At 40.3% G+C, this 14,102-nt stretch overlaps 1 protein-coding gene across 1 annotated transcript in view; it reads right to left on the minus strand.

Annotated features, from left to right (window-relative positions):
- LOC133627658 (BPI fold-containing family C protein-like) overlaps positions 1-14,102 on the minus strand; it is a 26,854-nt gene continuing 12,752 nt past the window's right edge. The window contains exons 5-16 of the mRNA XM_062014279.1: positions 11,778-11,933; positions 10,993-11,056; positions 10,845-10,905; positions 9,608-9,699; positions 7,877-8,050; positions 5,967-6,020; positions 4,830-5,000; positions 3,983-4,050; positions 2,515-2,557; positions 1,413-1,479; positions 313-389; positions 1-72 (exon numbers count right to left, since the gene is read on the minus strand). Of these exons, the coding sequence (XP_061870263.1) occupies positions 1-72; positions 313-389; positions 1,413-1,479; positions 2,515-2,557; positions 3,983-4,050; positions 4,830-5,000; positions 5,967-6,020; positions 7,877-8,050; positions 9,608-9,699; positions 10,845-10,905; positions 10,993-11,056; positions 11,778-11,933 (1,099 nt within the window). The remainder of the gene's footprint in view (positions 73-312; positions 390-1,412; positions 1,480-2,514; positions 2,558-3,982; positions 4,051-4,829; positions 5,001-5,966; positions 6,021-7,876; positions 8,051-9,607; positions 9,700-10,844; positions 10,906-10,992; positions 11,057-11,777; positions 11,934-14,102) is intronic.

Here is a 14,102-nt window from a genome sequence, read left to right on the forward strand (position 1 = left end):
TTAAAAGTAAAGGTCCTCATCTCCCCTTTCCTCATGTTTGTAGTGAACATCAGTGGAAATCACCAGATGACCCTGAGGAAAGAAGAACATGTAAAATTACCTTAAATTGCAGATAGACATATTCTAGGTCAGTACTCTGAGAATAGAGAGAACAGAGGGTACATTTTTGATCCAGGGCTTTGATTTTATATCTAGTGTATAGTTAAAGTTTTACTATTAGCCTCATTTAAATCTGCCCAACACAGGAAGATACACAAGTGCTCAGACCTGGAAAAGAAGCAATATTCTTTAACAAGAAAGTGAGCTTCTCACCTGATTCATTTTTATTGCAGGTCCAGTAAGGCAAGTATGGGTCAAGTTAAGAAGAGGAAATCCTTTTCCTAGTTCATCTTGGCAAGGACAAATATAAATATATTTAAATGTAATATAAAATGCACACCAGAAGCATCTTTCTTGAGGGATTGAATTAATTTTGCAATTTCCCCTTAATCATCTGTCCTTGTGCCTCTCAAGGAGCCTTATTTGTATGTGCTAAAAAGCAAAACATCCTGTGAAAAAGTTCCACACAAACCTTTTACAATCTCTCAGCTGTCTGATGGCAGGATCTGACTGCCTTTGCTCCTCTCCAGATATCTGCCTCACAAGATCTAGTTTCTGCTATTTCTCACTTTGATTTATTCTCCATCTTCTTTTCATTCCTTCACTAGCTTATCCTCTAATCCTGCTGGTCCCTCTTACTCTCATCTATCACTACTTTCATGGATCAAGTCCCAGCTCTATTCCTATTTGCTTTTCCAAATCTCTGACTTTTGCATCACTCTCTTTCATTCTCTTTCCCTTCTCATCAGTAACTCCCTCCCTTCCTCAGAAGTCTTGCACCTCTGTTTACCTCACAGGCACTTTCTGTACTCTTCCACCTGCTTCTTTCCACCTTCACCTTCTTCATCATTATCCCTTACTCTCTGTCTCCCACTGAGCTGATTTTCCACTTTGCCCTGCCCGTGGCAGCAGGTAAAACACAAAGGCAGAGGGAGGTGATAAAGTCAGATATTGAAGCCCCAAGATGCAAGTGTGCATCTATGCTTCCCCCATCTGTGCCATTCTCTGGTCATAGCTTGAGTCTGTATCAGGACAAGACCCAAGCATGTCACAGCTCTGCTGCCACCCTGCATCCAGTGCAAACAAAACCCAAGCCCAGTGTTTGGAAGAGACCCAAGACTTGCTCTGTCCCCTTTCCCGTTGCAAGTGACTGAAAGACCAGGACTGAAGTCCAGTACAGAATAGACTTGTCCAGGTGTAGCCAAAAGGACAGGAAGCCTCTCATAACACAATCTTTAAAGCTGGGCACTGCCTTCATAGTTTCAGTCTTGGTTTTCCACCTACTGTACTCAGGAAGTGTCCACAATCCTTACCATTGATTACTGGCATCACTGCACTTTGTAAAGCATATGACAGAAAATTTTCCACCAGTGATATCTCCTGTTAGAGAGGAAAACACATTTGGTGATTATTACCTGAAGCCTACGGCATTGCAGCTTGACAGGGAAGATGGAGGGTTAGAACTGGAGTGACACCCAAAAAGATCAGAGCAGAGCTTGGCAAAGAAAATCTCAGGTAAAAAAGACTTTTTTTTTTTTGTTGTTGTTTAAGTTACAGCTGAACAATATAAAATATACACAGCAAAGAGCTGTCCATTTGTCTTGCAATATTTTCTCTTGAAGTTTTTGTTTGCTGGAGTTTTTGTTTGTGTTTGGTTTTGGTTGGTTTGGTTTTTGTTCCCTCTGTATGTTAAATATCTGGGTGAACCTTAATTTTAGGAGTGAAATCTGTTCAACCTAATTTCACATGCCAGGACTCAGTTCTCAGAAGGGAACTGTTCTTTAGGTGGCAAGAACAGCCCTGTCCTGATGCTTGGTTTTGTGCCAGTGTAATTGGTGTCCTCCTTCCTTCACTTAAAGATGTAGGTTGGACTGAGCTGCTGCAAAGTCACACTGACCATTTCTCAGTCTACAGTGAATGAGAGGTGTTTCTTTTAGTCTCTACTTTTGACTCCCCATTTTATGAAATTTGGTTGAAGTGATTCAAGATAATTCTTGAAACTGAGCTTAAGCCTGACTTTGTATTCACTCCAACTGCTTCACCTACTCAATCCATCTATGAAATCAGCTAACAGAGGTGCTAGCACCATACCTGCCTTTATGCTGCTCAATACAGAAGTGAGCAGAATGAACTATGACAGCTTACTAGGTCATGTAGACCCAGGCAGCAATTTCTTTGTTTCAATTAATGTTCCACAGTGGTAACTCCATAACAATTGGAGCCTCTGATGAGGAAAACCAACCCAACTGCCCAAGAGGTATTTCCCCTTACTGGAAAGAAAATGAAAAGTAGATAATGTACTACTTCAAAGCAGAAAGAGCAGTGGCAGAATTGTCTAGCAACAAGTTCAGATGAATTTCTTTTATCTCTGAAGGGCTCAGGTACCTTTCCTAGGCACTGAAACCATCAACTTACCTCAGAGAAGTCAAGAGTGGAGTGCAGCAGGGAGAACTGAAGCCTGAGGAAAAAGAAGAGGATTCACTAGAAAGGATGAAGGCACAAGTTATGCACAATGTTTGAAGATTCATCTGTAGAATCTCATACTGATTTCATGCTGATTCACACATTTAACTTTGCCAAAGATTCTTTGATTCCCAACAACTTTTAATCAAAAGTAGTGCTACAGATGAGCTCTAGAGTCACTGGGATGTTTCTGATGCTAATTTTATCCTACAGTCATGTGTAGTCCTGGTCTGTGACTAGAAGACTTGGGAAATCAAATTTTTCTGGAATTGCCATTTCCTGCAATGGCTGAAGCACACATTCCTCAAAACTTCATTATGATTTGAACAAACTCGTATCCATTCCCAAACCATTATGATTTCCTAACTTTTTCCACTGCTATGTGTAACACATTCCCAGATCACTGTACATATAACTCTGGGGAAACCCAACATTTTGAAAAACAAAAGAACACATTATTGTGTAAAAAGTTTTAAGTGAGTCGCACTATTATTTCTTAAACTTATAGTGACAGGCTCTGATCACTCCAAGTCCTCCTTTCCTGTTAAAAAACTCCAGTGACCAAAGCTAAGGAAAGGCTGTGTACATTTTTCTTTAATGAAAATGCAATAGATTAAAAATATCATCCATTCTAGAATTCTCCCCCAACTTGGAGTATAAAGCTAATGAGAGGAAACATCAATGTAGGCTACTTGCCTGAAAGTCTGTGCTTCTGCTCACCTAGTGCACTGAGGGAGAAAGGGGCTGGAAACCCAGCCCAGCTTGAAGTGTCAATAAAATCTGTTGTAAAACAGCTGGGAACATCCATAACCATAGGTAACCACAAAATTAGCAAGATATAAACAAAATCTAAAAAACTCTGAGCTTTGTTTCAAACTACAGATATTTTTTTTTCATCTGTTCAATGGAGTGATGTCTGCTGTTGCAGTATGTGCTGTATGGTCTCACTTTTTCCTTCTCCTCATGTGAAGGCATACAGGGGATTGGTTAGTTACCGTGGTCTAGTGCAGTGACTGCACTCTGGCAATCATGTTAGTGATGCTCAGACATGGCATGGCAACAACATTTAGAGGGTTTCAAATCAACTACCGAATTTCATTCTGCAACATCAGCATAGACCAAAACAGATACCTTTCACAAAAACCAATACATCGAATGTTGTCATCTGGAAAGGTATTTAACGTACAGAAAAGGGTATCACATAGCACAAGAGACATGAGAGTTCCACAATACTATTATATTTAATCTGTAAGATTTAGACCAACCAGTCAAAAGTACCTTATAGCCCCCGTGAGAAAGAACTTAACAATTTATCCTTTTCTCATGGTGAAATAAGCACTGTCAGGCTCACAAAAGGAAGTTCCTGTTGTATCCTAGTGCTGGGATTGTTAATGCTGCTTTCTGAATTTTCTTTGGTTACCTCTTCAGAAGTAATGAGATAATCAACTTCTGTTTGGTTATTGTCAAAATGGCTCTGGTACTGGCTGTCTGCAAGGGAGAAAAAAAAAAACAACAACAGTCTTCTCTGACTGTATACACAGATAGATACTGTCTTAGATACAGGCACAAATGCAATTGTTTTTGTGATTGAAAACACAATGCCAAAACTTTTTACTTGATCAATACATGTAGATAATGAAACTGTGAATTTTCCTCTCTCTGACAGCAAGAGAGATTGTGTGAGTAAAATGGTAATACTGTCCTGATTGCCTCCTTATCATTAGGATCATTTTAATCCTCACAGGCAGGGCTGACATAACTGGTACACTTCCAACCTGATGAAAAGATGTCTGGGGACATGCTGAACTATTTTGCAACAAACAAGTTCAGAAGACTGGGCCTCTGATAACTGGGGTTTTATATATTGCAATTTGTTCTTGAATAATCACTCAACCTCCTGTATGGAAAAAGGAGCTTTCACAAGTAGCTCTAGAGCTGCACCTGCCTATTAAATTCTACAACATGCAGTGTATCTTTCCTCCCTCTGAAATGCAACAGAAGACTATCTGTGGTAGACCAGTATATCACAGAATCACAGAATCTTAAGGGTTGGAAGGGATTTCAAAAGATCATTTAGTCCACCCCCCCTGCCAGAGCAGGACCACCTAGAGTAGGTCACACAGGAACTCACCCAGGTGGGTTTTGAATATCTCCAGAGAAGGAGTTATTTTATGCTGACTTCTATCATTTTCTAAGGATCTGGAAGACTCCTGTGTGATTTGTTCAGCCCTACCACAGAATGTTACCTTCTAGCTCATGTTACTTACTAGATTCCCTGTAAAGATGCACCAGGTGGTTGAATTTGGCAGAACAGCAAGCACTTCTATGGAGCCAGTGATCTGCAGGATGCATCTGTCTGCATTTAAACTGACCGCAGGTGGTGATGTAGCCGTCAGCTTCAGCAGCACTGGGCATGCTGCTGCATAACTTGGAGGAATCTGTGGCGTTGCAAAGAGGGAAAATATAGAGTTAATGCAGAGTTAAGCTTTCCTTGAGCTACATATATGTAGCTGCATCATAATTAGGTTCTATATACTAATCCTCTTGCTAATTAACCTCTATTAAAAATACCTCATTTTAATTACACCAACTGAAATGATGAAATTAGCATTGCTTATACTCTGAGTTTCAGAGACCATAAAACAAATGAGGGTGTTTTAGACCCTCTGATATTGAACATACATAGATAAATAACTCAAAACTTCTGAAAAACGTATTTCAATAGGAGGGGATTAGCAGTGCATGTTAAAGAAATGAAGGAAATGAGGGAATCCATTAGAAAAATAAAGACCTTGACAATATAAAGAATTTAGAGAAGAGGCAGCCTTCCAAAAGAGCCAATCTTTTGAAAAACAGAGAAACTTCTAGAGGATAAAACTCTCATTTGCAATGCCACAGATTCCCAATTGCATAATTTTGTAGTAAACATTGCCATATTAAGGATTTTGCCATTTTTTAAAGCATCTCATAGCATCTTAATTTCTTTCATCACATTTATAAACTTAGCCACTCTTGACTATTACTTCCCATTGTATGTAATCTCCAGTAGTCATCAATTGGGTATCTTTGCATAAAGAAGTCAGGCTACCAAGAGCAGAGATACCATTACCTCAAACTAGGGTAAAAGGAGACTGATCTCACAGATGTCTACCACTCAGTCTTTATGACTCTTTCAGAGACTGAGAGCAAATCCAGCACTTAGAGGGGCAGAGAATGACTAAAGATTAGTGTGACACAGTCAGGAAGAACACAGAGTTATGATGGAGTAGACGTGTGTGTCATCTTGCACTAATCATAAACCACCTTAGTCTCCTTGTGTCTTCCTTTTGCAAATGAGCTGGTACAGAGATAATATCCCTAAGAAGCATTAGCTACTACTCTTCCTTAAAAGTAGAATCACCCACCTCAGGAACAAAATCCTTGAGTAATGTGGTATTTAGGTTAAAAGTAGTCGAAAGCTGTAAACAAGTGAAACAAATTAGATCATTATGTATCAGCTTGAAAATGAGGTTTTCCTTGGGGGGAAAAAATATCCAAACCAAACCAAACCAAACCAAACCACAGATCCCGTTTCAGTTATTTTTACATAAACCACGCTTTGATTTTGTCTTTCCTTGCCCCAGAATGGTTTCTAGGGAACCCAGAGTGCTCTGTGGGACAGAAGAGAGACAGATTTCTCATGGACAGGTTTCAGAAGCATGTACCAATGAAGAAGCATTATCGTTTCAAAGAACAGATGTGGCATATTGCTTACTTCCTACCTTTGAGACTTTCTTAAATGAAACGTATTCAATCTGTCAGAGGCAGGACTCAAAAATCTCATTTTCCCTTTTGCTGATGACCACTGTGAAGATGTGCACCCTCAGTAAGTTTGGTGATGACACCAAGCTGGGTGTAGATCTGCTTGAGGGCCAGAAGGGTCTTCAGAGCGACCCAGCCAGGCTGGATCAATGGGCTGAGGCCAATTGTATGAGGTTCAACAAGTCCAAGTGCTAGGTCCTGCACTCGGGCCACAACAGCCTCATGCAATGCTACAGGCTTGAGGCAGAGTGGCTGGAAAGCTGTACAGAGGAAAAGGACCTGAGGGTGTTGATTGACAGCTGGCTGAACATGAACCAGCAGTGTGCCCAGGTGGCCAAGAAGGCCAATGGCATCCTGGCTTGTATCAGAAATAGTGTGACCAGCCGGACCAGGGAAGTGATTGGCACTTGTATTCAGTGCTGGTGAAGCCACACCTTGAATACTGTGTTCAGTTTTGGGCCCCCCATTACAAGGACACTGAGGTGCTGGAGAGTGCCCAGAGGTGGGCAGCAAAACTGGTGAAGGGCCTGAAGAACAAGTCTGATGAGGAGCAGCTGATGGAACTGGGATTGTTTAGTCTGGAGAAGATCAGGCTCAGAAGAGACCTTATCACTCTCTATAGCTACCTGAAAGGAGGTTGTAGTGAGGTGAGTGTTGGTCTCTTCTCCCAAGTAACAAGTGACAGAACAAGAGGAAATAGCCTCAGATTGTGCCAAGGAAGGTTTAGATTGGAGATTAGGAAGAATTTTTTCACTGAGAGGGCCATTAAACACTGTCCCAGGCTGCCCTGGGAGGTGGTGGAGTCCCCATCCCTGGAGATATTTAAAGGAGACGTAGCTGAGATGCTGAGGGACTTGGGTTACTGATGGGCTTGACAGTGTGAGGTTAGTGGTTGGACTTGATGACCTTGAAGTCCTTTTCCAACCAGAATGTTTCTATGGTTCTATGATTCTATGTTTGTCAGTGACATTTTTGTCAATTACTTTTATAAAGACCCTCTTAGCACTGTTTCAGTTAGCAAAATTTCTTGGAAACAGCATTTCTGAGAGAAGTCTTGCATATCCTTCATGCATAGCTGAAAGCTTGTACCTGCTTCTTGCCTCATTTTGCTGCTCTGTTAAGTCTGAGGACTTATTGTAGCCCTCAAGGCAGCCAATACATTTGTTGTTGGCCTCTATGCAACAAACCATGGCTTCAGTACACTTTTTCTTGTCTTGCCTTTGCCTTTACCATGTGGAATCCTTGTAGAGGAAAGATTTTTTATACTTTCTGCAACTCCTTGTACGCCAGCTCTGATGTTCATATCTGTCATTCCTTGCCTAGAGCTGACAAGAAGTTCAGACTTAGGTCTGAAGGTGACTTTGACTATTTTAAATTATGACATACAGAAGGAACATCATGCATCCCTCCTACAATTGGTAGAAATGTGACCCAAACATAATGTGTTAGTTTCCTTTGCTGATTGTCCACACTGCTGATATTTGTTGTTCTATTATACTCAAATTATACTCACTTTTTTGGAGACAGTGATGTTAAAGGCCCCTGCTCTGTAGTAAGCCAGTGAAGCAGAGTTTAGAAAATAACTGGAGACTCCCAGGTATAGCATTGAATCATCCTGGTTTGGGAGGGCAAATGAAGCTGGCACAAAGGGAGGGTCTATGTGATTTCCTACTGAGTAGACTGTGCCCTGCAAAGAGTCATTATCAAGTGTGTTAAACATTTATATCTGTCAGAATTCATCAGCAGTGGTTGAACAGAAAGAATTATTCCTAATCTGAAGAAAATATTGCCATTAAAGAAAACTGGAAATAAGTAAATATGTTTGTGGTATGCCCTGAAAATCAGAAAATTCAGCATCCTTTCGAAAAATACAGGAATCACAAAGAAACCCTGGCCTCCATCCTCTTAAACTTTGAATTTGAGCATTCAAGTGAATGTTCTGAACTGCAGCTATGAGACATCAAAAAATCCTCTGGACCACAGTTTCCTTTCTCTTGTGGCAAAGACACAGTTGTTAATTTAACTCTAAAAGTGACATTTCAAGAAAATCTTCAGGCACATCCCAAAACAATTGGAAGTTGCTTTGACACTTAGCCCTGATCTAGCTACCAGTCCTCCAAAACCTTGCTTGGGTGTTGCATAGGTGTGGGACCTTGATTCAGTTACATTAAGGAAATTATTCTTAAAATGTGATAAGATATGTCAGCTCAGACCATGCAAGACAAGCAAAGTAAGAATAGACAGTAAGTAGCAAAATTACTGACACTGTAATGGTTAATAGCTGAAAGAGTCAACAGGAAAAGTACTGACAGAAAAAGACATAAAACCCTAAGGAAAAAGTTGAGAGTTAGAAGGTGGAAACTCATAAGCACCAAGAATTGTGCTTGTTTCAAGAAGCACTGAAGACCAGTAACTTCCTTAACTGATTAATAACTGACTTCTGACTTATCTGACATCTCATCAGGGTGTCAGCATTTTAAAGCTCAGCTTCTAAGTCCTAGTTAGCTATAGTAGTAGCTGATAAAGAACTGAGTAGTACTTATAAGCTATGCATATCCTGCTTGCAGAGTGAAGTTTTTTTTTTGTGGGTGGTAAAAGTTGCTTGAACAAAACAACCAAGAGGGAGAGTTTCCATCACAAGTTTAGCACATATTTCTTAACTAGAGGCAATTCTGAGAGCTATGGGGATGATCTCAGGGAATTACAAGGACTGTTGGAGCTGTTGTAAAAGCTGGGCATTGCTGAGATATCTCTTTCCAACAAAGGTGACAAATAGATAAGAAAGGAACTTCTGTGGACTGCTCAAGGACTGTCTGTGAGAAGCCTTTTTTTGGGGAGTGACCTGTACATACACAAGATGCTGATGCTTCAGATTGCAAACACATTGGTAGCCATTATGGTTTATGTATCATCAATAACAGGTGAAGACCAAGCAGCAGTGGAAGAGCTGTGTATCCAAAGAACACTATTATGTTGTTTATAAAGCACCTCTGAAAGGTTGAAACTCTGAAATTATTTAATTCTACATAATAGCTTTGGTTAATGAACAAATGTGGTTACTTTATTAAATAAACAACTGTATCTGGTTTCCAAAATAGCTCTTGACCAAAATGACCGGATGTCTTACTGCTTCTCTAACTAAATATTGCAGAGGCTGAGTAAGACTGTAGTGAAAGAAAATTAATCAACACAAAAGAGAACCAGAAAAGTCTTAGAAAACACACTGATATTAAAGACAATTTACCTTCAAATCCAAGTCAATGTGCGATTTGAAGACTGCTGGAGAATTAACTAGGGAATAATCTATTTGTGCAAAGGCATCAATCTGGCTTAAGACTAGAAGAATGATGGACAGAAACAAAACAGCTATTATTACAAAAACACATCACAAACAGTTATTGTTCAGTTAAAGGCAAAGGCACGATGCAGAAATGATGAATCAGAAGAATAAGAATGGTGGCAGAAGGCTTAAGAAAATTTAAAAAACACCTGTTAGTAGGCAGAAAGTGAAAGGATTCTCTCTGGAAAAGTCATTGATTTCTCCTGGTTTAGGCCTTGTTCTCCTGTTGCTCACAACTGAATACTCCTCAGAAATCTCTGTCATGAGTGGAAGAAGAAGTATTCATGGCCGAGTCGCCCCTTTTGTTATGTGTTTGCACAAAAGAACTAAACTCTCCTATATGACTAGTGAAATACAGGCAAATCTGACTAAATACTTTGGAAGAGCACACTAGCACATGTTTGCACATATCAATGTTGAAGACAAGCAATGTCTGTTCAGAGATAAATATGACTGAAGATTTTTCTGAAAGGTGCTTGCATGCAACTTCAGTCTCACTGTTATTTTTGATTGGACTGTAAAGCCTATTCACACTACATAAAAGTCAGATGGGTTTAAGGAGAAATGCTGAACACACAGAGATTATGATCTCCTCAATATGACAGCACAGCTTTGAGTGCCCTTGAGCCTGAAGTGTTTAGGTATGTACCTCATAAGAAAATGTTCTCGATGACCACAATTAACGGTAATATTTGCAACTGATTGGCACATGACAGGTACTGGCCATTTTAGGGAAAATAGAAGTCTACTTACTCTGCTTCTGAACAGCAGAACAGATAATAGAGAGATATCCACAATGTAATGTGAAGACTGGGAATAAACTCTCTTATCTGAATTGTATGACTTATGTGAAATAAAAAAATCTAAGGAAATAACCAGGCCAGCTACAACAGACTGAAAGATTACAGGGAACCTGCTATGGACATAGAAGTAATCTGAATATTGTACGTCAGGTGCCTACAAGAGATTTCTCAGGTGAACTCTGGAATAGGTTAAGGTGTCAGCACAATGGCTGTATTTTTCTTCCTTCACCTTTCTTTTGTACTATGAACACAGGAATGGTTTGGCATCTAATAAAAAGGAGTACAATTTGAGCATTATGGAAATTACTTAACAAAACCACCTGTTATCAACAACTCACCCTTATGCTTTCTTAGGTGTGCATCTATCATTTGGATTATGTGCTTGATATTTAGGCATATCTATATGAAAAGAGAGGAAAGTCAGTCATGTCAGGGCTGTATTTCAACTCACCCCTTCACTAGCTGAAAGCATCTTTGCAAACTTACATTTTTATCCAATTCAGTATGAATGAGCTTCTCAAGATAACCAGACAGAAAGCTGTAGATCCAGCTGGAGGAAAGGAAATTAACACAATGACTTTTTACCATGGATTTAAATATTTGAGATATAAAATCTGGCAGACTGGGACATCAATGTCATTTATATTAATGAGACACTATTACAGCGATATTGGTAAGCTGTGCAGTTGACTTGCTATTGATTTGTGAGTCTCAGACAAACGCCAGGGGTTCTCAGTCTCAAAAGAGCTATTTAGAAGGCAATCTGGGAAGCAGTGAATGTTCATTTTAACATCTTGACAAACAACACCCAATTAGCCACATTTTGTCTTTGAGTAAGACAAAAATACTCAAGAGGCTGGAAAATCAGAAAAAAGAGAACTAGAAACACTGTTTCATGTTCTCTTTTGAAAGTTTCATTCTCAAATTGTAGGTTGGCCTGAAATTGTTGGTCTAGGCCACCCTCATATCTGCAAACCTTCATTTGTAATCTTGTATTCTCTAATATGCCCAAACAGCATATTTTTTCACATGCAGTATGTTTAGCCAGCTCATTGCTGACACGTGTATGAAGGAGTCTAGATCAACTGCACTTCACACACTCAGCAAAGGTGCCTGCTTTTGAAAACAGACCTTTAAAAATCTATTTCCATTGCTCAATAGTTAGTCATATCCTGTAACTAGATCCCTACAAGTAAAAATCTGAAAAGTGTCCCTTATGCTGCTAACCCTGCTACTTCCCAGAGAGTAATTAGAAAATCTACCGTACGTACTGAGTTCCTCCATTTAATTTGACTTTTACACTATTAATGTTCAGCTGGCAGTCGTGCAGCAACATGGACAAGTGGCCTGTGCTATCCCTTGCCACTTTGAAGATAACTGCAATAAACAGTTCTGAAATGGACACAGTAATTCCTCCTTGGTCTTTGCTGCTCGGAGAAAAAAGAACAAAACAACAAACCTCAGTCAAAGAAACATCTGCTTTAAGGGAACAATTAAAGAAACATCTGCTTTAAGGGAACAATTTAAGAAACTACCTGTAAATCAAGTTTGAAAGCACTTTTTGCTTCTATCATTTAGAATGAAGAATGAGGTTTCTAGGGATTCGAGTAGATTGTGAGTATGCATGGTATTCCAAATCAGATTATATGCATGAGTTTCCAGGACATGAATTTTCCAGTGTTGTGCAGGATTTGACAAGTTTGCAAAACTGTGATAATTTTGCAGCAACACAAGACATTCCAGTCCTTCATGAGAGATCATCCTGAAGGCCTCTGGGACTACAGCAGTACTTTGCTATTGTTCCACTTTCCTCTTTCTGGAAACAATTTTCAATAACCTTTAAAAATATATATTCCTCTATTCTTTGTCCTGCCCAAAACCCATTCACTCTGTCTCCTTTCTTTAAAAAAATCTCTTCTAAGAAAGCAACAAAAATATCTTTACACCTAAATTCCAGCAAATTTAGGCATTAGGACTATGTTTAGAAGTTGTAGAAGCTGCAAACCAACCAAACAGGATACAGAGAGGTGGCTGGATGTTAAAACAGCCTTATAAAAACCTCATTTACCATAACAGAACTGTCACCAAAAGTATCTCTTTTCATGTCTTCATCTTGAGTACTCAGGTTTTCTTTTCCCAGGCATTACTGCAGCGGCTGCACTGTACTATGGAGAAAGAGCTCAGCCCAACATGAAACTCAAACCATGATTCCCTCAGCTTTCTTTATTTTTCAGGCTAAGTAAAAATCCTGGGGAAAGAGGTTGGAATCCTGAAACACTAATCTTCACCCAGCCCCAAACCATAGAGTATCCCTGACCAAACCAGTGAGTAGTATTACCAGTCACTACCATCACCATTGTTTTCAACCCCACCTTTCAGTCTGTATATGTGCATTAAGTGGCTATCTGGAGGAGGCACCACTCTTCAGACTCTCCTTTTCCAATCCCTAACAAAATCCCCATCCCACAGACCATTAAGAAATTAATTTTCCCCAGGAGGGTTGTGCAGCACTGAGACAGGTTACTTAGAGAAGCTGTGGCATCACCACCCTTGGCTAAACACCACCACTTAACAGCTGACCTGATCTCACCTGGTGACTACTCTGTTTTGAGCGAGAGGCTGGACAAAATGAATTCCAGACATCCTTCCAACCTAGGTTTATCCACTGCAAAAAAGATCTCAGCCTTACTCCTCCCTTTTTGGGCTGCTTGGGAGATAAGGAGAAGCCCAGCTGCTAAGGCTCTCTGCTCCTGCATCCCTTTTATCTGCACTTCTTGAGGAGAAATCCTGATTCATTGAGGCAGGTTCTCAGCTCCAGACCTCCCAGAGCAAAAAGCCTGCCAGGGGATTTTGTGACTAGCAGGCTGCTCTGGGACACAGTGGAGAGGAAGACTGTGAGAGTTGGAAGTGCAAGGTAAATATTATCACAACTAAAAAGCTGTGACAAGACCCATCTTACCGACACGGGAAGCAGTGTAGAAGGGGTGAGTTGTCAATGGTGTCCCTTAGAAAGCTCATTTTCAACTGTCCCTTCTCAGCCTGCTATGCTGAAAGCAACATGTAGGACTAGGGAATGGAGGAGATGAAGAGTAGGGCAAATTCTGGATCTGTCTAAACCTACAGCCATTCACAAAACATCACACTGAACAGAGCAGCACAGATTTCAGATTATTCCTTCTGCTTCTCAAAAAGGCAAGGCGGCCTAAACTCCACCAAAGCTGGCTTTAACCACCTCCATCACCATCTGCTCCACCAAATCCTGCATACCAGCTCCCTGCCTCCCTTGCTGTTTGTGAACTTTCAAGTTCTCTACATCTGGAGTCTCTCCAGATTATGCCCAGGTCTTTATCCTTCAGCAAAACAGAAAGGTGGCTTTGTATTTGGGAAGAAACTGATTTGCCCTGCTGAACACAATATCCTTTTCCTCACTATACTGGTATGACAGAATGAACAACAGACAGGTTGGGGGCACAGTGACAGCAATTTGCAGCCACCAGTACTGAGACTGAATGCAGAACTGCATGTCCATGCTCCTTTGAAATCAGGACAGGCTGTGAAACTTGCAGCCTGGTGATCAATCTATGGCAAACAGAGCA

Source organism: Colius striatus, chromosome 1 (genome assembly GCF_028858725.1).
Source record: "Colius striatus isolate bColStr4 chromosome 1, bColStr4.1.hap1, whole genome shotgun sequence".
In the NCBI taxonomy this organism is placed as follows: domain Eukaryota; kingdom Metazoa; phylum Chordata; class Aves; order Coliiformes; family Coliidae; genus Colius; species Colius striatus.